The sequence below is a fragment of the Elephantulus edwardii genome, unplaced genomic scaffold, assembly GCF_000299155.1.
Source record: "Elephantulus edwardii isolate Elephantulus edwardi_28Jun2011 unplaced genomic scaffold, EleEdw1.0 scaffold00127, whole genome shotgun sequence".
Lineage (NCBI taxonomy): Eukaryota > Metazoa > Chordata > Mammalia > Macroscelidea > Macroscelididae > Elephantulus > Elephantulus edwardii.
In genome coordinates, this window is record NW_006399877.1 from 2,296,348 (window position 1) to 2,320,020 (window position 23,673).

A 23,673-nucleotide genomic window follows, 5' to 3' on the forward strand; every position below is an offset into this window, starting at 1 on the left:
CTGGTTCACAGGAGGGCAGTTCACACTGGACTGATGTGCATGCACCAGCCTGGTGTACACCAGCCCGCTCGCTCAGCCATCATCACCTACTCTCGTGTTGTGTGCTTGAGGTTTTATCAGAATCTTACTGAGAGGAGACATTTTCAAGACCTTGAAGACCTTTTAAGAGAAGAGTCTCTTAATTTTAAACATCTGTCTTGAGCAAAATGATTGTTTTCTTGCTCTAGAATCAGGATTTTTCTTCTAGAAGTCTCTTGTAATGAAATTGTTTGCGTTGTGGGTTGCATTTAGTGTTATCAGAAAAGATATTTTCCTAAAAATACCTTTTGTGTCTTAAAGTCTCTGTTGGACATTTGAAGTGACTCCTTGCTGCTGTGTATGTGTCCCTGTACATAACTGGCTTATTAGACAGCTGGACTGTCCAGGGCACGATTTTTTAAACAGAATAATGTCCACTAGCGTCAGCAATATTTGCTTGTTAACTTCTCTCAATATCAGGGGCACCCCCCCCCCCATTCCTGAAAATGACGCTGGCCTGTGGCCTTGTCCTCTCTCATGACCTCTGTGTTTCAGGGAAAGATGCCCAGAAGGGACTCCTGCTCTTCGATGACCTCCCCCCGGCCAGCAGTACTGACTCAGGTACAGTCTTCAGGCTCTCCCAGGTGTGTGTCAACGTCTCTACTCATCCTGGGATCGGAGTGGTTTCAATCTTTCTCCCTTTCCCCCATTTTTAACATGCAGATGTTTTAGGTGTTGGCCTGTTTTAAGTTTTGAATCCCTGGCATCAGGTAAGGCAGAGAATCCGTTTGTGCTCGTGCTGGGCAGTGCCGGGTCCGAGCTGGGCAGTGGGTCTCCGGCTCCTCTCAGAGTTCCAAGCTCTCTGAGGCACATTTGCTTCAAGATGGTGGTGGTTGTTGTTGAGTGACCATCGAGTGGGAACTGACCCTTAGCTGATCCTCCAGCGTGTTTTCAGCGACAGTTAATCTATGTGAAGAGATTGTCGGTCTTTCTCCCTCAGAGCAGCTGGTGGATTTGAACCGTGAACTTTTGTTTTGGTTGTTTACCAGTAAGCCACCAGAGCTCCCTTTGAGATGGTAGGACTTTCAGATAAAATAGCTTCAAGGTCCTGCTGACGGCTGTGCCTGCAGCCACTGGACACATGGAGTCGGTCTCACTCCCCATGCCGAGGTGACTGGTGGGCACTGCCCGTGCCTAGATGACCGGTGGGCACTGCCCATGACGGGTGGGCACTACCCGTGCCTAGGTGACCAGTGGGCATTGCCCGCGCCAAGGTGACCGGTGGGCTGTGTGATGTGGATTGCGGGCCATGGCCATGGGCTCACTCTGTGCTCTGCTGTGTTTCAGGGCCAGGGGGACCTTTGCTTTTTGATGATCTCCCACCTGCTGGCAGCGGTGACCCAGGTAAGTGGCAGAGGAAGGCTCACTAGCCCGTCCGTTGAAGCAGGCGTGTGAGGCCCACTGGTGGGCTGCCTCCCTTTGTGAGCTCTCACTGTCTGTGGGATTGTGGAGTTTCCTTCTCCGCAGGCTCTGGCTCTTTCAGTGCAGAGAATTTTACTCTTAATTCACCCTGTGACCCTGCACGAGGTTACCGAGCTTCTGCAGGACTGTCGGGGCGCAGAGGTGGGACCTCCGGGACCACCTAACTTCGTCTGTGGGGAGCAGACTTGCAGCATTAGGATACCCGTTTCCTTTGAATTTTTTGTTTTGCATCTGGTCTGCTCCCTGCGTCGGCAGGTGTCCTAGGTCTGCACTGCAGCGCCCTCCTCACCTGTGCAGGTGACCCAGGCAGGGGCCTGACTGAACCTGTACAGACAAGCAGGCCGTTAGTTTATGCCGCTGACGTTGAGGAGGGCTTTGATCTCAGGGAGGGGCGGCCTGCGAGCCCTGGCTGTGAGACTGTGCCCAGCGGTCTTGGAACCGCCGCCTCAGTTACTTCCAGTCCACCCTTAGCTGCCCTGATTCAGATTCCTACTTGGCTTTCATGTCCCAGTTAACACATTGCTGCACACTTTTAAATTGACGACCGTGCTTAGAAACACATGCAGGACGGCTCTAGCTGTCATTTGCGGTAATGTGTTAAGTAGAAGGGAAGAAGCCAGCAGCTCTGTCTCCATTGTCACAACTAATGTGCCCCTTCTGCCTCCCGGGCACTTGGCGCTTGTGTCCTCGGGCGGGCCTGTCTCCTGTGGGCTCACCTTCCGTTTGCTTCAGGTCTGAGTTGATAACTCGTTGTCCTAAGATTGTTGGCCTTAACTGTCCAGGCCGAGACCCCGTTTCATGGAGCCTCATACGTGCTGTGTCCTCTCAGCACCTCGTGCCACCCAGTTCTGTCAGCTCCGTTTTTCCAACAGCGCATGCTCACTTCCTGTCCGTTCCCGTTCTTGTCCTTCTCAGAATAGTTCAGGGTTTTAGTGGTACCGCATACTTTGGAGACTGAAGTCTGCTGTCAGTGTAACTTTGCTCTGGACTAGAAAATCAGAAACTTTGTGACCTGCTGTTTGAGATCCTTGCAGGGTGTGTGACAGCTGCAGTCACCAAGTGTCCTAGAGGGTTCCTGTGTGTTAGAAAATGTCTGAGGGATAGCTCCATACAAACTCCCGAGTTTCCTTTTCAAGGCTGTGGCCCATGTCCCTCCACAACCACAGTGTGTTCCTCGCCACAGCTAGCCTGAAACCTTACCAGTGACGACAGAAGCGTTTCTAAGCTTTTATGGTAGACCCTTTCAGAGTAGACAGAATAGAGCGCTGTGTATTTGCATCCCCCTCTGTCCTCCAGTCCCTCACCACAGCCAGCTCTGCCCATTTCTACCTCCAGCCTGGTCTTGTTGGATTTGATTTTTACAAAATGGATTTGTTTTTGAACAGAAGTTTACAATCATACTGGTTTTTCATGAAAATCATTTCTAGACGTTTCTTTTATAACATTAATTGCCTTTGATTGATTGATTGATTACACCTTGTAATCACCCAGGAGCTCTGGGTTCTAGTGGTAAGGAACTGCATGGCAATCCTTAAGGTTTGTGGTTCAAGGTCGCCAGTTGCTCTGCAAGAGAAGGACGGGCAGTCTCCTGCGTGATTAACAGCCTCTGACAAGCCGCGGGAGGTCAGCTGTGGGCAGGTTCTTACTTTTAGTCCACAACAGCAACAACGACCCACCAGCTTTTCTCCTTTTTCCCCGTTTCGCTGCCTTCTCAGTCCTGTTCCCTCCAGGACTGATGCCGTGTGTAAACCTTTCGTTACTGTTTGTCGTCATGCCCTTCTGCCACCGTGGCTTGTTGTGACCGACTTCACTGCACAGCACGGTTGGTTCTCATTCCCCCAGGTTGGGATTGCTCCACGATTTCTTGGTCGTGTTCTGGTGACGCTCAGTACGCCTCTGAGTGAATGTCCCACGGTTGCTTACCCGTCCGTCCCCAGAGGATGTGGGTGGTTCCGGGTGCTTGTTGGTAAACAATGCTGCAGAAGGCATGGGTGTGTGCACGTTAGCTTGTGTTACTGTTTCTGTGAATATGCCCCTAGTAGCAAGATTGCGGGAGCGAATGGTGTTTAAAGACTTGGCACTCGAGGTTATAATGGAAGTTAGTATGTGCAGACAGGGCTCTGAACCGTTTATAAAGGGAAGGAAAGTCAGCGTGGCTCCCTTGACCGTTGGCAGGGCACAGCACAGTGACCGCCTCAGCAAGGACTCCACGTGCCTCCACACCCATCTGTCCCATGTCTTTGGCCAAAGTCTTGTGTCCAGTACGTGGAGGGTGTGCGCCTCACTCTTCTCACGCTCACAGGACTCATCTTCCTGTTTATACACTGGCCGTGCGGGTTGGTCTGGTGTACGTTGGGTTCCATGTATACACAAGTCAATGCCCAGTGTGAGGACTTGCCCGAGCCGGCGGAGTGGACACAGCGATGAGGGGTGGGTGCTGCCGGCAGGCTGCCAGGGACGGTTCCTTTAGAAACGTCATGACCATTCTCCATTCCTGTGCTTTATCGTGGAGTGCATATCAAACCCTGACCGTGGCCAGCAGTGGACTCCAGCTCTGGGAGAGGGAAGCAGAGCGGGACTGCCCCCGGATTTCCGAGGCTGTGAACTGTGGGAGCAGATGGCTCCAATTACAGTTTTTCTCCTGACAAAAGGCTGGTGGATTCAAACCACTAGCCTTTCTGGTTGGTGGCCTCACATTTACCCCGCTACGCTCCAGGGCGGCTCCTCCGGCCACACTGCGGCAGATGTCTGCCCATCTGTCAGTGATAGACACTCTGAGAGCCAGGATGTTTCCTTTTCCTCTGAAACAAGACCACACTGTTGCCCACAAGTCAGTTACTCATGACTCTGGGAAGAGAGGAAGGCTGCCCAGTGGGGTCTCCAGGCTGTGATCGTCATGGAAGCATCATGGAAGCACCTGATGGGTGGGCATCACCAAGCACGGGACCTCTGCCCCCTCAGCTCTCAGAAATGCAGAGAGTGGGTTAAGCAAATGGGCACATGCGTGAGACCCTCTCATGCCAGTCCTTGGGCCAGTGGTTCTTACTCGAAGGGCACTTGGATGTACTGGGTACAGTGACAAACACCTAGTCTGCTTTGTCCTCATCCATATTAAACCACACGGAGGCAGGGAGGCCCATGCAGTGACTTGAGGGTGCAGGTTCTGTGAATGACAGAAGATTCTAAAGACGCACTTCTGTCTGCAGGCCTTGTGAGCACAGGCCCCCTGCGGCCGGTGGACCCAGCTTTGTCCTGTGAGCACAGGCCCCTGCGGCCGGTGGACCCAGCTTTGTCCTGTGAGCACAGGCCCCTGCGGCCGGTGGACCCGGCTTTGTCCTGTGAGCACAGGCCCCCTGCGGCCGGTGGACCCGGCTTTGTCCTGTGAGCACAGGCCCCCTGCGGCCGGTGGACCCGGCTTTGTCCTGTGAGCACAGACCCCTGTAGCTTTGGGCCTGGTTTTGTCCTGTGAGCACAGGCCCCCTGCGGCCGGTGGACCCAGCTTTGTCCTGTGAGCACAGACCCCTGCGGCCGGTGGACCCAGCTTTGCCCTGTGAGCACAGACCCCTGCGGCCGGTGGGCCCGGCTTTGTCCTGTGAGCACAGACCCCTGTAGCTTTGGGCCTGGTTTTGTCCTGTGAGCACAGGCCCCTGCGGCCGGTGGACCTGGCTTTGTTCTGTGAGCACAGACCCCTGTGGCAAGTGGCCCAGGTTTGCTTGTCAGGATGTGTGTACTTCCACTTAGCCTGGTTTTAGCACTTGCAGCTTTTTGGACTTGCCCAGTCTGAGGGGTTTTTTTAAACACATTAGTCTGTTTGCAGATTCTGGAAATCTGTGTTGGTCAGTGAGGTTGTGAACATAAACCCCATGTCACTACCTACATGCCTTTCTTATGGGCAGAAATCTCGCCATCACCACTCTGGGCCTTCCTCTCCCTGCCGGCCGCTGTCACTCCAGTGCCCACCTGCCGGCCTGGCTGGCCTCTGTCTGGGGCTGGAGTGACGTTGCGTCTTGTCACTGCTCTGGCAGTCTCCAGCTGTGTTTCTGCCTGGCCACCTTTATTCTTCTCCAGGTTCCCTGGCTGCTCCGATATCCCTGGTGACGGATGAGGGGAAAGGGGTGAAGAGAAAGCCCGCCGAGGAAGAGAAGAACGGCAGTGAAGAGCTTGTGGAAAAGAAAGTTTGTAAAGGTTTTCAGACAGTTTGAAAAAAAACATACTAGACTCCCTATGTCCAGAGAGCTCAGAGCGGAAAGTAGCCACGTAACCCTGACGCTTCCCTTCCCTTCGTTCTGTGAGGGGACAGTGGGTCCTCCGCTCTCGGCTGTCCTCACCTCCCTGGCGCACCCTTGAGTCTCCCAGGGTGGACACTGGTAGTGGGGCTCTCCTTTGAGGTCCCCCAGCGTGGACACTGGTAGTGGATCTCACCCTTGAGTCCTCCAGGGCGGATGTGGGTCTCACCCTTGAGGTCCCCCCAGGTGGACACTGGTAGTGGGTCTCACCTGTGTCCTCCCTCTCCACTGCCCCTGATCCCCTGACATGCCTTGGAGTTCCCAGGGAGGACACCAGGTGGTCATGGTTCAGTCTGCAGCTCCTTTGCTGTCTGGCCCTGTGGCTGGCGATTTTACTCCGGGCAGCTTCCCGGAAAAACTTCAGGAACAGCTTCCTGGAAAACGCAACTGGACTTTGTAGTCAGTTTGGTCAAGTGAGCGTGAGGGAGTTCAAAGAACCAGTGAGAGAAAGCGTCACATTGTCCTGACTGTCCTTGACCAGGTGCTGTCTCCCATCAGCACCGGCAGGTGTGCAGGGATGGCTCAGGGGTCACCCTGGGACCACCCTTCTCCCCGGAAGTGCACCTACACTGTTCTAGTTGCCCCTTGGATTAGAGCTTTGTCCACAGTGTTCCTTCCTTTTCTTTGTCAGAGTGGAAGCAGTTCGTTTTTCCTGTTTAAATTCTCCCCTACCTCAAACAAGAAAACACTTATTTTAGTGTAACTTTGGGGACAGCTGCCGCCTTGTGCCCAGTTAGCCAAGAGCTCTTGTGCTCTGGAGCGATTGTTGGAGTCGCTCCCCGCGTGTGGGTGCAGCGTGCTCACAGTCCTTCCTGGACAGGCACAGTCCCTGCTGACCCCTCTCTGGCACCCCTGCTTGGTTCTGGGCGCTGTCAGACAGAGTGGCGTTAGTCACAGGCCTGCTGCAGGGCAGCGCCTCGGGGTGTTCCGGGACACTGCCGAGTGAATCCGCCCTCTCCCTCCACGCTCTGGGCCTCGGGCTTCAGGGGACGGGCACAGTTTTGTATTGGCTTTGCTCTCTCTCCCCAGCTTCGTCCGCAATCCTGGGTCTGAAGGGCTACGTGGCCGAGCGGAAGGGCGAGCGGGAGGAGATGCAAGATGCCCACGTCATCCTGAACGACATCACGGAGGAGTGCCGGCCCCCTGCGTCACTCATGTGAGTGGCCACACGCGGCATGCCCCCTTCCTGACCTGGACAGCCGGACTCGGCAGAAAGGCCACGGTTCTTCCTGGTCGGAAGAACTTGGGTACAGACTCGGGTCTCCATCATCCCGTCGGCTCCGGGGTCCTGGCTGGCTGCGGTGGTCGTCAGTGTCTGGACAGTGTTTGTTGTCACAGAGCAGGGGTGAAGGCTGCTGATGGCATGGGGTGGAGAGAGGACAGGCGACTGCTCGGCTCCCGGGGCACACCCACATCCCACCCACAGCCCCCAGGAGGTGGTGCATTGTGGGCACTGGCCTGCTGAGAAAAACACGGATGGTTTGACTCCAGCGGCTGCACCTCGTGTCCCCGCGAAGACGAATGTCTCCATCGGGGGGTGCTCGGTACACTCCGAGTGGACAGCCATGGGCTTCGGCCGGCAGGGTCACTCCCTAGAGGACAGGCGGACGCTGCTGATGAGCAAGGGACCCCTGAGCCAGTGCAGGTGACCGGGTGACACAGGCCAGTCTCCAGTTGTCAGGGCTGGAGTGAAACCTGGCAAATGTCAGCGGGGAGGAGTGGCAGCCAGTAATCAGCCAGCGTCCCCTCTGCATTGTCCACACTGTGCTGGGGTACGGAGGGCGGGAAAACGATGGCTGGGGACTGTGTGTCGACAGGAATGGACTCCCAGGGGGAGCTCCTGTGGGGCTGGCTTTCACGGAGGACAGGGAGCTGCACGGCAGGCAGCAGGCGACAAAGCGCCGTGGGTCGGCGTGGTGGTTGTGTGGGGGCGGGTGGTTTCACGGAGGACAGGCAGCAGGCCCTGAAGCACCGTGGACCAGCGTGGTGGTTGGGGGTGGGTGGGTGGTTTCCGAGGTGGTTGTCACAGTGGCCAGTTTCTAGGCCTCTTTCAGCCCCAGCACGCTGTGGAAAGCCACTTGTCCCCCGTGGGCTGTGAGCTATAAGCTTGATAGGGTTTATCTTGTCAGGAAGGAATGGAGGCAGAAATGCTTGAAGAAAGGGCAGCTCTGTGTCAGAAATGTCATTTCTCACGAGCACCTTGAAGCAGGTCAATCTTGAGTGCCCTTGACCGTGTAAAGGGTGTGCCCAGTTGCGCCAACAGTCAAGTGTTCACCACCAGCTGAGAGGCTGGTTATTGGAACTCAGAGATGCCTCACGGGACAGGCCTGGTGGCTGCTTCTGCAAGGTCACAGCGTCGAGTGCCAGGGGTCACCGTCAGCCAGAAACACCTTCACCCACAGCCCCTTCTGTAGGAGTGGGGTTCTAATAAGACTGGTAGGAGGCGCTTTAAGGTGAGGCCTTGGCATGCTTTGTCCTCCCGTGCTTGGCACACAGGCACATTTCTAGGTGAAAGGTTTATGGCAGTCTGGTGTCAGGCACGTCCCTTGGTGCCACGTTTCCAGCAGCGTGTGCTGACTTGATATCTCGGGCTCTTTGTTTAAATTCTTGGGATCCCTCTGACTTCTTCATAATGCTTCCGCACACTCACAGCCGACTCCCACCAAACCCGAGGGCCACGGGGTCAGCTGAGCTCCCTGAGGCGCTAAATGTTACAAAAGGAGACCCCCGACTTTCTGAGGGCCTGGTGGGCTGGAACTGCCTTTTCAGTTAGACCTTCTGCCGCGATGCTCGCTTGGTGGGCGACAGTCTAGCTAAGCGTTCCTGTGCCTGGGGACACCAAAATCAGGGCTGGTTGTGTGGTTGCAACCCGCCCAGCGGGCTGAGGGCTGCGTGCAGCCTGCAGTGGTTGGCTGCAGACCCTGGCCCGTCCAGGCCCTTTCAGGCCCTCACTCATGGTCTTCTGCTCAGTCCTGTGTAGCTCTGTGTGCGTGGTTAGCACCAAGTCGGACTTCAGTGGGAAAGGTTTCAGTTTTGATTTGTTCCCCTAAAGACAGTTAGTTAACAGGTCGTCTTGGCTTTTGAGCGTGGTGTGTTGTGAAAGGTGCCTGCTCACAGCCTTGTAGTTGGCTGTGGGACAGGTATTTGGGAGGGTGGGACCCCTGTAGGCTGGTGTTTGGGATGGAGCCGGACGTCCACGTCGCTGGGGACTCTGAAGGACTCGCTCTTCTCCCCCAGTGCGCGAGTCTCCTACTTCGCTGTGTTTGATGGACACGGAGGCATCCGAGCCTCGAAATTTGCGGCACAGAATCTGCATCAGAACTTAATCCGGAAGTTCCCCAAAGGTGAGACAGACGAATGCCACTGGCGTTCATTCCGATTCCGACTGGGTGGTTACCAAGAGTACAAGGCTCCTTCCCTCTGTTCCTGCCAGACGTGCTCATGGGCTGCTACTGGGGACGGTGGCCGTGCTAGCAGACACTGCTGGGAGCAGACAGTGATACACACGGCCTGTGACACACGACCTGTGACACACGGCCTGTGGCACACGGCTGAACGTCTGTTCTCTCCTTCCTGTGGAGCAGGGGACGCAGTCTGTGTGGAGAAAATGGTCAAGAGGTGCCTCCTGGACACCTTCAAGCACACGGACGAGGAGTTCCTTAAACAAGCCTCTAGCCAGTGAGTGCCCAGCGCCGGGAAGGGGTGCGCCGGCCCGCACTTACCCAGCATCGTGCTCTCTCCTGTCCCCTTGTCCTTTATCGGACGGGAGCGCACGCTGGGTCCCCAGGGAGCAGCACTCTTCCACTTCCTCTGTGGTCTCTGTGACTCTCCTGGGCAGGTGCTGCCCTTTGACCTTGAGAGGCTGCCTCTGAGGGCATGTCTTTGGCGCTGCTGTCCCGGTGGGTGGACTGCAGCCCAGTTTCTGGGGTCACAGTGGTGCGCTGTCCTCGGGGTGCTTTGCACCAGCAAGCTCAGCACCTAACGGAAGCTGAGGCACAGCCGTGGCTGGGAGCTGGTCCTCCTCAAGTCCAGGGCGCGCTCCACCTGCGTCCAGTGCTGGCCAGCTGGGTGATGGGTGTCTGCTGTTTCCCCAGGAAGCCTGCGTGGAAGGATGGGTCCACGGCCACGTGCGTGCTGGCTGTAGACAACACCCTGTACATCGCCAACCTCGGAGACAGTCGGGTACGTGGCTGGGTGGCCCCGTGGGCCCCGTGTGCTCCGGGAGAGGCCACCGTTCCAGCTTGTATTGGGGAGGATATGTCGGTAATGCGGGCAGTGCGCTGTGTCCTGCAGACTAGCCTGAAACTGGGGGTGCAGTCTGTCGCCCTGCGCTCCAGCAGGAGCCCACAGCCGGTGGGGCCGTGTGTGATCCGAATGGGCCGTGGGCTGCTCATCCGGGTCAGGGCTGAGGCCTGCGCCTTCTCCCTGCAGCTTGCCTGCTTTGGTGCTTGGGCCTCAGCGGTCTTTCCTTGTGCGAGCTTGTGGGCAGGAGGCTGAGCTGCGACTCCGCGGTGCCCGCTGGCCAGGCTCATGCCCTTCCCTTGCCCTCGCAGGCAATCCTGTGCCGCTACAACGAAGAGAGCCATAGACACGCGGCCCTGAGCCTCAGCAAGGAGCACAACCCCACGCAGTATGAGGAGCGCATGCGCATCCAGAAGGCGGGGGGCAACGTCAGGTGAGGGGGCCGGGCAGGGCTCCACGACAGGCAGCGTGGGGGCGGCAGGGTGCCCCGTGTCCACAGCAGACAGCGTGAGGGCGGGCAGGTCTCCACGTCCACGACAGGCAGCGTGGGGGTGGCAGGGTGCCCCGTGTCCACAGCAGACAGCATGGGGGCAATGTCAGGAGACTGGCCTCATGCAGGTCCAGTTAGACTGTCTGTATGAGGGGCAGCCTCCAGTTCGAGGAGAGGACACTCTCGGACAGTGTGTGGACGGGGAGGCCTCACACAGGTCCAGATGCACCGTCCGCACACAGTTGACGGAGAGGCCATGCTGCTGGGCAGCGTGGGGACAGTGTGAGTGGATGGGGCGTGTTCAGAGGAGTCCTGTCCCAGTCACGTGTCCACTTGCAGGCTGCCTCCTGACAGCTGAGTCACAGTTTGGGGCGATCTCTGGAGAGGGCGGTGGGAAGTGGCAGTGAGCGCTGGTGGCGTGCCTGAAGGTGTGTGGCCTGCAGGGGACACAGCAGGTTGGGGCTGGCTTGGAAGTCCGTGTGCTGCCCCCAGCTGGTGTCTCCACCCTGGGAAAGCTGAAGGCGGTGCACATCTTTGTGGGCTGCAGAATCTTGACCGTGTTGCTCAGTGGGGCATGTTTCTGATCTAAGTATCGTCTTCCCAGTTGGAAAGGTAGATGGTTAGGCGCGTAGCTCCCCCTAGGTCGGGAGGTCGGGGCGGCAGGGCAGGGGCAGGGCAGCCAGCTCTCTGGTTCTTCCGCCTTCATTAGCTGCCCTTCTGGGAGGGTTTTCTCTCATCCCTTGTCCCCATGCAAAGCAGGGTGAATGGAATCCTTCCCTTTCCTCCCTGTTTGAGTAAGTGGTCCGGAGTGCAGCTGTGGGGGTGGGGACCTGCCTGCTGTGGCCAGTGGGACAGCTTTTAGCTAACCTGCCTCCTTGTGCACATCATTGTTAACCTCTGAAGCCCGGCCTCTGGACCCTTGTGCGGGGATGCCCGTGGCAGCTGGGGCGTCCAGCTCAGAGGCTGAGCTCGGGGACAGACGCACCCCTGTGGCTTTCAGATCCCAAACCACTCATGGCAAGGTAATCTTTGCTCCCCTGACTTGGTTCCTTCTGCACTCCAGCTGCCATCGTGCCCTATAACTTGGGGTCAGTGCAGAGGTCTTGGGAGAGATTGTTGGGAGATGGGCTGCACTGGAGCAGTGACGGGGTCCTGGTAGACTGGTGTGCACACAGATTGTCCCGCTGAGCGTTGTGCTAAGAATTCGTCTTTCTAGCTCCAGCAGGCTGACCCAGGCTCTCTGAAGTCACAGGCTCCCAGCTGTCCTCATGGCAACCCCCTGGGAGTCATGTAAAGTCAGAGTTCTGAGCCAGTCTTTTTGGAGTGGAGGGGCACCTTCCACAGGGTCATGCTGGATCCCTGGCGGGGGGAGATGTGGTCAGGGAGCATGGGCGCTGCACAGGTGCCATGCTCTGTCCCTGGCCAGATTCACCGTGCTGCTCAGTGTGGGATCAGCGTGGTACACAGCCCGACACTGCCAAGGCTGGGTCAGCACCAGCACCTAGCCCGGTCGCTGTCCAGTTCAACAGGAATGGGGGGGGGGGTATGTGGATCTGGAATGCATGGGCACCAACGGCAGGTCTGATCGCTGTTCACCAGCCTTCGATGTGTCCAGATTTCTGTGTTGGATGTGGGCGCTTGGGCAGGTTCCCTCTGGGTCATGGCTTGGGGCAGGTGGGGGGCAGGTTCACTGGTCACTGGGGAGCTCTGTCACCTTCTCAGGCAGACGTTCCACTCAGTCTCTAGAGGCGAAACTGTGAGTCTTGGAGAGGATGGTTGACCACAGCCTCTGAGATCGGTGTCTGCAGAGCTGTTGTGCCTGTGACATATCCTCACCAGGAGGGAAGGCCCCTGGGGGCCTTCATGCCGCATTCTCCAGAGTGCTGCCCCGAATGTACCCCCAAACTCCTGGCTCTGCTCAGGTCCCTTCCTGTAACACGTGAGGAGCAGGAGAACAGGGGATTCTAAGCCCATGGCTCTCAGGCTGTGACACGTTCTGTTGGATCCTGTCACCCAGTCAGGGTGTCCACCATCAAGTGTGCTTAGAACCCTGCCCCTCAGCTCTGCACACGTGTCCTCATGAGCTAAGATGATGTGCAAGGTCTGGAACTGGCCACTTGGCTCTTGGCCTGACCTTGTGGAGGGAGTGCAGACGACTCTGTTCACCGCTCTGGGCCCTGACTGCGGGCATCCCGAGCTGCTGCAAGATAGAAATGCAGCAGGAAGCAGTGCCAGCCCCATCGCAGGCCATCTGCGCCCCAGTCTGTGGGGTGAGGCCTGTCACCCACCTTCTCCCCCACATGGAGCCCTGCTGGGCTCAGACAGGTGTCGAGTGGACACGGCTCTGGCAGGCGAGGCCCCGGGCACCTGGACAGCCCCATCCAGGACCGGGCCATCAGCGGCGGAGCTGTGGGAGGCAATGAGGAGGCCTGGCTGGTGAAGCCGCTCTGTGACTGCACCTTCCTCAGTCCTGTCCACCAGGTGGACTCAGTACACCCTCCTCTCCTCAGAGATGGACGCGTTTTGGGCGTTCTGGAGGTGTCGCGCTCCATCGGAGATGGCCAGTACAAGCGCTGCGGGGTGACCTCTGTGCCTGACATCAGACGGTGCCAGCTGACGCCCAATGACAGGTAACCCCGCCACAGGACATGTGCACCAGGGGTTCCCCTACCCCACCCGGCCTCCTTCCCTTGATGGGTGAGTGGGCAGCTGAGTGTCAGCCTGTGCTGGGCCCTGAGACAGCTGAGAATTGTGTTTTGGCTCACTCCTGGCCCGCGTGTAAGTGCATTTGCCTCTGCCGGTGGTTACACTAGGCCCGCTGGAGGCTGCAGCAGGGGGAGCTGCCCGTGGAAGAAGGCTTGTCTTCCTGGCAGAGGAAATCCAGGCCAAGGGACAGAGCGAGGCCAGTCAGGTGCCCCTGGCAGGAAAGAGGTGGCAGGAAGCTTTAGTGACAGACAGTGCTGGGTCAGTTGTTCTGTGTTGAGGACCCTGAGTTTGAGGACAGTGGTGGAGTTAAGAGCGTTTGTGACAGGAGGACACAGGGACTCTGGTGGCTTAGTGATGGAGTTGCACTGCCAACCCAAAGGTGCCTCGTCCAAACCCACCAGCTGCTCTGTGGGAGAGATGGGCAGAGGCTGGAGGACAAGGGCGAGTCCATCCCAACAGCACACAGCAGGACTGAGAGAAGATGGGGTCAGGAGGACCTGTCGGCCACACCGCAGCTGAGCCAGTCTCTCAGTGGTACCTGAGCCGTATCCTCCCGCGCTGTGGTTGGGGACCTTGTCCCTTGGCCACTCCCTGAGCATCCATTGGCCACTTCCAGCCTGGCCTTGGGAACATTCCCACCTGGCTTCTGACGGATTCCTGGGGTGATTTCTCCAGCCCCAGTGTGGACCAGGCCCGCTCTGTCCCTGTGGGGTGTGGGTCCCCGTCTGTGTGTGAGCCACAGAGGTGCACATGCGCTCGGTGCCCTGTGTCGGGGAAATGGCTGAGGCCCCGACACAGGCTAAGGGGAGGTCCAGTGGGCATTCCAGCTGCCAGCGCTCATTTGGTGAGAGCCATCCCTGAGGTCTGGGTCCTGTGGTCACAGGGAAGAGTGGACGCTCTTGGTCATGCCTGCAAGTGCAGCCCATCCCTGAACTAGTGGTCACACCCACCAAGAATCAGGCACTTGGTTTGGAAGTCCCCCGCTGACCACCTAGGCCCCCCACAGCCTTGGAGTTTTTAATGCCTCAGTCGTGCCTTCATTTTGGGTTGTTACGTGTGAATCGGGCTGTCAGAGTGTCGCACCCCCTCTCCGCCCCGCCTGTAAGCCACCTGAAAGCCCACCTTGTGTTCATTGCTGAACGGGACCTGGCCACGCCTTGCTGGCCCTGGTGGCTGTACCATTGTCCAGCCACACCGGGGGCTCGTGGGGGTCAGAGGTGGTGATGATACATCTGGGCACCCCTGGAGGCTGTGGGGGCCTCAGAACATGACTGGTTTCTCTGGTCTTGAACCTGGACCTCTCCACACCCCACATCCCTGTCCTGTTGAGGGGCTGCGGGGAGCAGTAGAGGGTCAGAGAGAGGAAGCCCCTCCATGAACTGAACGGACGGGGTCCTGGGTTAGCACTGGATGCGGGTAACAGTGCTGGGTTTGTTGTTGTTGTTGTTGTTTTTAATTAATTTTAATGAAAGTTTACAGAGACTTAGGGTTTCCATTCATTCTTGCATCCCTGTCCATCCCCCCCAGTTCGCTCTTCTCTTTGAAAAGTAATGATGGGGTTTTTTTGTTGTTTTTTTTTTTATGATGGGTAATTTTTAATCATTTTAACAAGCATCCCAGAAATTAACTTGATGTAAAAGTACTTCATTTTGTTCCCTAGGCCATCATTCACCTTTCTCACCACGCTGGCCCCTTCTTGGCTCAGACCCCTCCCCCTGCCTGGCCTGGGCCATGAGGCAGGGTCCCCGTGTGCTCGCCTTCCCTCCCTCACCTGCCCACAGGCTGTGGGTTGTGGGCCATGACTGACTGCTTCCCCCCCGGATTCCTGTCCTAGGTTCATACTGTTGGCCTGTGATGGCCTGTTCAAGGTCTTCACCCCAGAGGAGGCCGTCAACTTCATCCTGTCCTGCCTTGAGGTGAGCATGTCCCGAGGGAGTGCCCTGTCCCCTCCGCATCCTTGCGTGTAGGACAGCTGGGACCCTGCCAGCTGGGCTCTCTGGTCACCTGATTGGTGGAGGGGAAGCAGCAGCCTGGGGGGCCTGGAAGCAGGTGCTGGTGGTCCCTGGTGCAGGACCACCCTGCCAGGTGTGCCCCTTCCTGTCTTACAGGATGAGAAGATCCAGACCCGGGAAGGGAAGCCCGCTGTGGACGCCCGCTACGAGGCAGCCTGCAATCGGCTAGCCAGCAAGGCGGTGCAGCGGGGCTCTGCGGACAACGTCACGGTGCTGCTGGTGCGGATCGGGCCGTGAGAGGCCCACCCCATGGGGCTGCCCAGGGGCTCCCTGGTTGTAAATAAAGGTTTTGGGGTTTTTCTTAGTTTTCTGCCTTCTCTTCTTACCCTTCGGCATTTGCTCGGGGACGGGTGCATCTTGGTTGACACTGGGCCAAGTGGTGGCATCACAGCCCTGGGGAGGGGGACCATCCGTTTTACATGAGGTGGAGGGTCTTGACTGGCTGGAGTTCTGTGTGGGGCCTGGGCCGGGCTTATCCGAGATGAGATTCAGTGCGGGCCATCTCAAGTCACCTACCCGGCAGGTCCTCGGCTCCAGCCGTGGTCAGTGCTCCGCTCTGGCCTGCTCCCGGAGGACTGCCTTTTCCTATTTTACAGATTGAAGGGGTGGGGCCACTGTGCATCGAGCCAGTCTGTGGGGGCCTGCTTCTGGTCTCTGGCTCTGGCCACTCTTGCACTATCCCAGCCATTTCCACTCTGCTCATGGACACGTCTGGACTGCAGGCATCTGCATTGAGGATTGAACCACCTCAGGTCTGCCTGGCTCTGGGTGTAAAGTGTTTAGGGGCCTCCCAGCAATAGACTCTGCTCAGCTTTGGGTTGTGTGTCGTGTGGGCCGTGGCTGCCAAGGCTGGTCCACAGAGGCCCCTCTGGTGAAGGCAGGAAATGGCATGTGCATTGCCTGCCCAGATCTGCTTTGAGCCTTCGAGCGCTTCTCGCTCATTCCTGCTCACAGACAGTGATCTTAAGAGTTCACTGATGGCCATGTGGCCCGTTTGTAGGGTCCTCTGTCCCCATCCGGGGGTCTGTCAGTGGAGACTGACTCCAGGGCACAGATAAGAATGTGCATGCAAGAGTACCCAGAGAGACATACAGTCCACCAGTGCTGTTCAGGTTCCCACCACAGCCTAGCCCACCCCACGGGGGTCTGCCTGTAGACTGGGGAGTGGTGTGGGTGCGGGCACCCCAGGTGTGGCTGCGCCCAGCTGCTGGCTCTGCTGGGAGACTGTGGTTTATGTCACTGAAGGAACAACTTGAGTAATAGGGCCCTGCTGTTTCCACCCTACAGCAAGCAGGACACGCCCTCTTCTCAGAACACCCCTCTGCTCGGGGACACCCCCTCTCCTCCGGGTGGGCTCCAGGGGCCTCTTCTAATCCAGACTGTCCCGCGGTGTGATGATGTGGCATCTCTACTTGCCCCACCCCATCAAGTCCACTGCATAGCTGCGCTCACTTGACAGTGCTGTACAATAAATATCTCAATAAATTGCTGTAGCATACACTTATGTAGAAAAAATAAGAGATAATGTAGCACTTTCCAGGGAAATAGATTGCTTCTCTGAAACACTGCTCACTCACTGGTGTGGGGTGAGACCCAGGAAGGGTGTGACCCCTCTATCAGCCAGCCAGGAGGCCAGGCACCCGCTTCTTGGTAGGACAGGGCAGGGCTGGCCGGGTGGGGAACCAGGGCCTGGGGTGTCTGCAGTCCCCAGGAGGGGCTTTGCCCCAGAAGACGACCTGGACTCGGGTGTGTGGATGGGTACCTGAGCTCAGCTGGAGAGTTAAGGTGACCACGGACAGTGTGACCCAGAGACCTGGTAGTGGCCCACCTCTTGAGGCTGGTAGGGGCCCCCCAATAAATTGATCTCAGATTTATTCCTAACAGCCTGGCTTTTCTCACTCCTGGGAACCATCCTAGGTGTCCACCAAGTTGGTGGACATGAGCCAGAAGTCCCCTCCTGACCCACGGCTGGGGGCTAGCTTCCATCCTTCCAGGCTTCCTGGGAGCGGCAAACTGCAGGCTCAGTCCTAGGACCAGATCTTCAGTGTCCCCTGACCCGCTCCCCTGTAGTGGTCGCCAAGTCTCCCCTAAGGGCCTCTGGCAGAAGGCATGGGTGGGGAGGGACAGATAGGATGGGCCCCAGGTGGTGGGAAAGGTTTGCAAACCCAAGTTGGACAGATGGGCCTCCCACACAAGGCAGTTCCTACACACAGTGGCTGGAAGAGTCTGGGAAGGGGGCCAAGTTACAAGCAAGGGGCCCACTGTAACCGTGGAGCACAAGGGGGGTAGGATGAAATGTATCTGGGCACATGGAACAAGACAGAAGCTTCCAGAACCACAGCCCAAGAACACCTGAGATGCTTCTGCAAGCAGGACACAGGTCCACATCCCTGCAGGCTGGGCCACTGACTCCAAACACTGACTAGGAGGCGCTTGGACCCTTGCTTGTGTCCAGCCGTCTGGTGGGGCAGGGTCTGCCCTGGCTGCTCATACGCCCAGGAGTACCGCGCTGAAGCGGGAGCCACCACGCACGGTCAGGGAGGAGGCGCTGGCGTTGTCCAGGAAGACCGAGGCATGCTGCCCAGTCTGTAGAGGGGAGAGTGATGGTGGTATACTCAGCCTCACTGCAGTGGTCAGCGAGTGTGTGCACAGATGGTTATTCTGGTTCTTTGCCCTTGCCAAGGCCCCAGTACATGCTTGTTCCCTAAGTCCATGCCAATGGCGCCACCTTTGGTGTCCAGGGCTGTGGGCACGCGGTGGACACGCTGGGTTCCTGCTGTGGCTATGTGGGAGAGAGGAGTCCCAGCAGCCTCACTCACCTGCAGATACAAGACACCGCTGACAGCGAGTGTGAAGAGGTCACTGGTGTTCTCCAGCCCCATGACGGCCTCCAGGGAGCTATGATCAGAGAGGACCCCGGTCAGCTCATCCCTGGGGTCCTCTGCTCAAATCGGTCATGTCTAGTTCATGCCCCTCCCAGTTTGAACCCCAGCCAGCAACTCTCAGTGCTGCGCGGTCACTAGTGTTGGCCAAGTCTCCACACAGAGGGTGTTGGTGCCAGGCCTGAAGGACGGACAGTGGGGTTGGTGAGTGAGGCAGCGAAGGCACAGGTGTGACCTCGGGACCTTGGGCACTGAGACCTGAGAGGCCGGGACTAAAGAGAGTGTCCAAGGCTTAGAGCCAGCAGCACCTGGGACAGGGCAGGTTCAGGGGTCTTCGCAGGTGCTCAAGACCAGTGAGGATGGGGTCGGGCCAGGTCTGGTCCAGGGCCCGAGATGGTTGCTCTCTGGGGGGCTGGCGTGAGGGGTGCTTGGGGTGTGGTGCGTGGGCACACCCACTCACGCGTTGCTCTGGCACTGGGACTGGATGCAGACAAGCAGACGCAGGTGGTCCCTGGCGCGCGGTGGCCCTCGTTTCAGCGGTTCAGTGAGCACTGAAGGAGAGGGGATGCAGCGCTGCAGTGTGGACCCGAGGGGTCCCGGCAGTCGGACGGGGGCCCAGGGGGTGGGCAGGGCCGGGGCGGGGGGGGGGCAAGGTCAGGGGCGTGGCTCCGGGGGCGGTGTTGATTGGTCCTGGGGGCGGTGTTCTGGCTGCGCGGCCCCTCCCCGCAGCGGGCCTCACCCACGTGCAGCGCGGCGGCGAAGGCGTAGAATCCGGCCACGGGCGCCGTGTACTGGCCGCTGGTCAGGTTCAGGCCGGGGCCGCGGCGGAAGGCGCCCTCGGCGTCGGGCTGCGGGGAGGTGGCGGTCACTCGCGGCTCCGGGCCTCCCGCGTCCCCGCCCGCGCGGACTCACCACGAGGTAGGGCCCCAGCTCGTGCAGCGAGCGGCGATCCACCGGCGTGTCGCGGCGCAGGCGGCAGAGGAAGGCGGCTTCGACGCGCGGCGGGCCCGGGCGCAGGGGCGCGCTCAGCAGGGCGAGGACACCGGCCTCCTCCTCCGGCTCCTCGGCGGCCGTGCTGGCGGGGCCCAGGGTGGCGGGGCCCGGGCCGCGGGTGCAGGGTTCGGTCTCCGCGCGCTCGCGCTGCTGCACCGCGCCTGGGTGAGGGAGCCGTGGCTGAGCGGGGCCCCCACCTCCACCCGATCCTTCTGCGCCGGAGACCCCGCCTGTCCTTACGGTGCCGAGAGCCCCCCAGCCCATGCCTCCTACTATGGACCACCCTACCCAGCCTGTCCCTACCGCGCAAGGCCCTGATGTGTGCGCACTGGGGGCTCCTCCCCACCCACCCCGGACCTGGTGGGTTGAAGTTCAGGAGGCTTGGGGCGGACTGGACCCCTTTGTCTCCCAGCCTCTTCTCACCTCTCCAGTCGGCTCACAGTTCTCTTCCTCCAATATTAAGCCTGAGCTCTGTGTACATAACAGAATGCTAAGGAGAGGGGGAGCCCAGGCTGCACCTTGGAGGCGGGGATTTTGAGACATACTTTGGGCGTGTAGCTAGGAAGGACCAGCCTTTGGAGAAGGACATCATGCTCAGAAGGGTCAAGGAGAGAAAGACCTCGGCTGAGAGGATTGACACAGTAACTGGTAATGAAGGCAGGTGTGTCAAACACTGAGCTTGTCTCAGGATAGAGCCGGGTTCAGAGCTATTGTACTTCGGGTCGCTATGAGTCGAAGTCGACTCGAGGGCACAGAACATGCCATATGCTAGTTCGTACCTCTCCCAGCAGGCCCCTGCCAGCTCGCACTGGCTGTGTCCCCTCCGAGGTGTCACCCTACCTTTCAGCAGCAGCTGGAACTCCTTCAGCAGCATCTCAGCAGGGATGACGGCTCCCGGGGGGCCTTGAGGTCCAGGGGGTCCAGGAGGTCCTGGCAGGCCAAGCTGAAAGGGAACCTAAAGGTGAGGGAGCCTGGGTCGAGGGTTTGAGTGGACGGTCCAGCTTGCTTCAAAAGTGACAGGCACTGCCCTGGCTACAGACCAGCGGTGGGATCGGTGGAAGTGACCAGGGCACTGGGGCCACCCAGCATCCTTGTGGTTGGGACCAGGCCCCCTCCTCTGGGTCACCTGGCCCCAGCATAAGACCCCATGTCCCCTGACTGCCGTCCCACGCTGAGGGGCTGTACTGTGTGCACTGTAGGAGATGGCTGGGAGGGGGGCTTGGGGTGGGCCAGCAGGTAGAGGTCCCTCTCCTGTGACCACTCACACAGTCCACAGTCCCACATCCTGCACACTGTCCATGCACTCACACATGTTCTCAGAAACACTGTCTCTACCCGCACCCTCCCATGTCCAGCATACATACACACGTGTACGCACACGACTCTAGGCCACACCCACACACGCACGCGCTCCTGCTCCGCTCTCCTTCACTCTCCGTCTCACACGCCCACTCGCTGTCACGTTTGCACTCCTGCACTCACGCTCTATTGCACACACTCCCTCACATGTGGATGCTGTCACTCACTCTCTTCCTCGCCCTCCTATTGTTGGCTGGCATTCACTCCACACTGTCCCTGCCGGGCGGTGGCACTCACCCGCAGCCTCCTGGCCTTGCCTCGGTTCCGCTTCCTGCCGTTGATGCCCTTCTCGCTCTGCCTGACGAAGAGCATCCAGGTGTCCCGTGGGTCCACGCCATGAGCCCGCTGGCCGAGGGGTTCCTGGAACATAGCCAGTCCCAGTGCCATCCAGTGCGGCAGGAAGCTTTGTGCCTGCTTTGTGGCCCTGCCTGCAGACCCTCCACACCTCACAAGCCAGGCCGTGTCCTTCTCCATGGTCATGTCCCCAAGCCCGCAAGGGCTGTCCCTCCACAGGCCCCATCACCTGTCCTCCCAGCTGCCCATGTTGGACTTTGCCTGGCGAGGTTTCAGGCCCTGGAGTGACACCAAACAGACCAGGAGGTAAAAAAGGTGCTCACAGGAGCCCTGGTGGTGCAGTGACTGAGTATGGAACTCGAAGTCCCCCGGAAGGAAGACATGGTGGTCTGTCTGCTCTGGGAGAGGGCAGCCCTCTGGGCAGCTCTCCTCTGCCCTGCAGGTTTGCTGGGATTTTGGAGCTTCTCCACTGCAGTGGGTGTGCTTTGTGGGTTTTGCTCTGTTCCCTAAGAGCCTCTTTGTCTACACTGCATTTCCTCAGTTTCCTTCTCTGTGCTCAACAGAGGTTCCCTGGCCTGGGTCAAGTCAGCTTTAATGGGGGGACTGGCCGCCCTCTTTGCCCACTCGCTCCAGAGTTAAACTCGACCCTTTCACACCCTCTAGAACTAAGGTCACACAGCCCTGATCCTCTGAGGGAAACTGAGTCCCGGGGCCCAGTTGGCGAGGCGCTCAGCCGGCTGCGTCTTACCAGCCCCACGTGGCTGTCGCCCGGCCCCGCGGGCAGCTCGTTCCCGGGCGGCGGGTCCTGGGGGGCGGACGTTCCGGGCCCTGGGGGTCCGAGGCCGGCAGCCGCAGCGACGAAGGCCAGGAGGCCAGCGCACGCGAGCAGCGCTCCTGCGGGCCGGTGAGCCATGCGGCTGGCGGCGTCCTGGGGGCGGTGTGCGCGCAGGCCAGGCTTGGGGAGGTGTCAGAGGACGCTGTGCTCCGCCTTATAACGAGCTCCCGCCCAGCGCTCCGCTGCACCCCCTCCGGCTCCGCGCGCCGCAGGGAGGGGGACACAGGGAGGGGCTGCGGAGACACACGCCAGCTGGGCTAGGGGGCACCCCCAGCTCCGCAATGAGGCCCCCTCCCAGCTAGCTCGTGAGCGCTTCGGCTTCCCTCCCGCCTCTATGGGGACCCAGAGGCCACTTCCATCCTCCTGCCTTCTAGGTGCTAGCCTCAGTGCCCCAGGCTGGGCGTGAGACTCACAGCCTTCCTCTGAGCTCTTCCCAGATGGGGTCCCCACCTTTCCCATCCCCTCCTCAGGATAGCTGGGGCCCCTGTGCAGAGTGCAGCGGGCTGTGCTGTCCTTCACCTGGGCACACCTGCACAGTTCACTCAGAGCAAGCCAGAGCCCCACACTGCTGCAACAGAGACGTCTTAGGGGACAGCTGACCGTGTGGATCCCTGTAGGGCTACCTGCCCAGGAACCAGCTACCCACCCACCAGCCCACCAGCTCCTTCCAGGCCTCTGGGAACAGAAACCGGTGCAAGCAGGTACCTAGAGCTCTGCAGGCAGACCCCAGAGAAAGAGAGACCACAGCTGGGGAAATGCACCTTCCAGATGCTCCAGCAAGACAAGCAACAACTGCTAGAGATTCCATGGAGGAATCCTAACCACCATGAAAATACAAAAGAGAACTAAAAAAATCTAACCAATTAACCACACTTTCTGTTGCCATGAGACCTTCTTTAATTTCTAAACCAGAGACTCCTCTTCACTGTCTATCATGATGCTGCCTACAGGCCCAGTGGTGAGAATATTTGTTTTCTTCAGTCCATATTGGAGGCTGCAGTCCTTGACCCTCTGCAGCAAGTGCTTCAGGTCCTCCTCAGTTTCAGCAAGCAGGGTTGTGTCAGCTGCATTCCTCCTCATAGAGCCCAGCCTCTTGCACAGATGGTGAAGAAATTGAGATTAACAGCTTTAGTCTGCTCGGCTCCACAATCAGCACTCTTGGTACTGGCAGGCAAGAAATGAAAAGACGAATTGGATTGGGCAAAGTCTGCTGTCAGGGTCCTCTCCAGAGTACTGAAGAGCAACGATGTCAGTCTAGAGACTAAGGTGCACCTGATCCAGGCCATTGTCTTCACAGTTACATGCTATGCATCAGAAAGCTGGACAATGACTAGGGATGATGGAGAATTGATGCCTTTGAGCTGTGGTGCTGGAGAAGCGTACTGAATACACCATGGACTGCTAGGAGAACAAACAGGTTCGTCCTGGAGACGGTGAAGCCAGTGTGCTCCTTGGAGGCAGGGATTCTGAAGCTTCATCTGACATACTTTGGGCATGTTGCAAGGCAGGACCAGTCCTTGGAGAAGGACGTCATGCTTGGGAGGATGAAGGGGAAGACCCTCGATGAGATGGGTTGACTCAGTGACTCGGGTAATAGGGGTGAGACAGTGAGGTTGCTCAGGACAGAGCAAGGTTCAGCGCGGTTGTAATAGGGACGCTGTGAGTCACAGACGACTCAGCGGCACATGGCAGCCGCCACGGAGACTCCTGAGGGGCTTCCTTAAAGCCAGCAGTGGCTAGGTACCGTCCAGTTGACTGCAGCCCTGTCCCGTCTCATCCTCATGGTCTCTGTCCTGCTGCATGAGCCACGTCGTCATGTGGAGGGCCCTCCTGGCTTTCCCTGACCCTCCACCGCTCGCAGCATGATGGCCTCTCCAAGGACAGGTTCCCACAGTGAGAAGAAGGTCCGCCGGCCTGGCCTCTAAGTGGTTAGTGCAGAATGAATGCGTGGAGCTCACTCTCAGAACCACCTACTGGGCCACCTCACTCACCAAGACTCCAAGGTGGGAAACGCAGGTTCAACCAGGTCATGTTTGTGAAAGAAGCAGGGGAGTGGGAGATACAGGGGGGAGGG

The 23,673-nt window shown here is 58.6% G+C and overlaps 2 protein-coding genes across 2 annotated transcripts in view; one reads left to right on the top strand and one right to left on the bottom strand.

Moving 5' to 3' along the window:
* Positions 1 to 524: 524 nt before the first annotated feature.
* On the top strand, positions 525 to 15,473 carry ILKAP (integrin-linked kinase-associated serine/threonine phosphatase). Its single transcript, XM_006893509.1, has 11 exons — positions 525 to 639; positions 1,366 to 1,422; positions 5,569 to 5,685; positions 6,816 to 6,942; positions 9,024 to 9,130; positions 9,371 to 9,464; positions 9,881 to 9,968; positions 10,340 to 10,461; positions 13,029 to 13,148; positions 15,059 to 15,140; positions 15,333 to 15,473. The coding sequence occupies exons 1-11, from the start codon at positions 525 to 527 to the stop codon at positions 15,471 to 15,473; spliced, it is 1,170 nt and encodes a 389-aa protein (XP_006893571.1).
* Positions 15,474 to 17,723: 2,250 nt separating this feature from the next.
* FAM132B (family with sequence similarity 132, member B) overlaps positions 17,724 to 23,673 on the bottom strand; it is an 8,320-nt gene continuing 2,370 nt past the window's right edge. The window contains exons 2-9 of the mRNA XM_006893510.1: positions 21,513 to 21,719; positions 20,708 to 20,830; positions 19,952 to 20,054; positions 19,031 to 19,272; positions 18,858 to 18,966; positions 18,579 to 18,669; positions 18,056 to 18,134; positions 17,724 to 17,822 (exon numbers count right to left, since the gene is read on the bottom strand). Of these exons, the coding sequence (XP_006893572.1) occupies positions 17,724 to 17,822; positions 18,056 to 18,134; positions 18,579 to 18,669; positions 18,858 to 18,966; positions 19,031 to 19,272; positions 19,952 to 20,054; positions 20,708 to 20,830; positions 21,513 to 21,719 (1,053 nt within the window). The remainder of the gene's footprint in view (positions 17,823 to 18,055; positions 18,135 to 18,578; positions 18,670 to 18,857; positions 18,967 to 19,030; positions 19,273 to 19,951; positions 20,055 to 20,707; positions 20,831 to 21,512; positions 21,720 to 23,673) is intronic.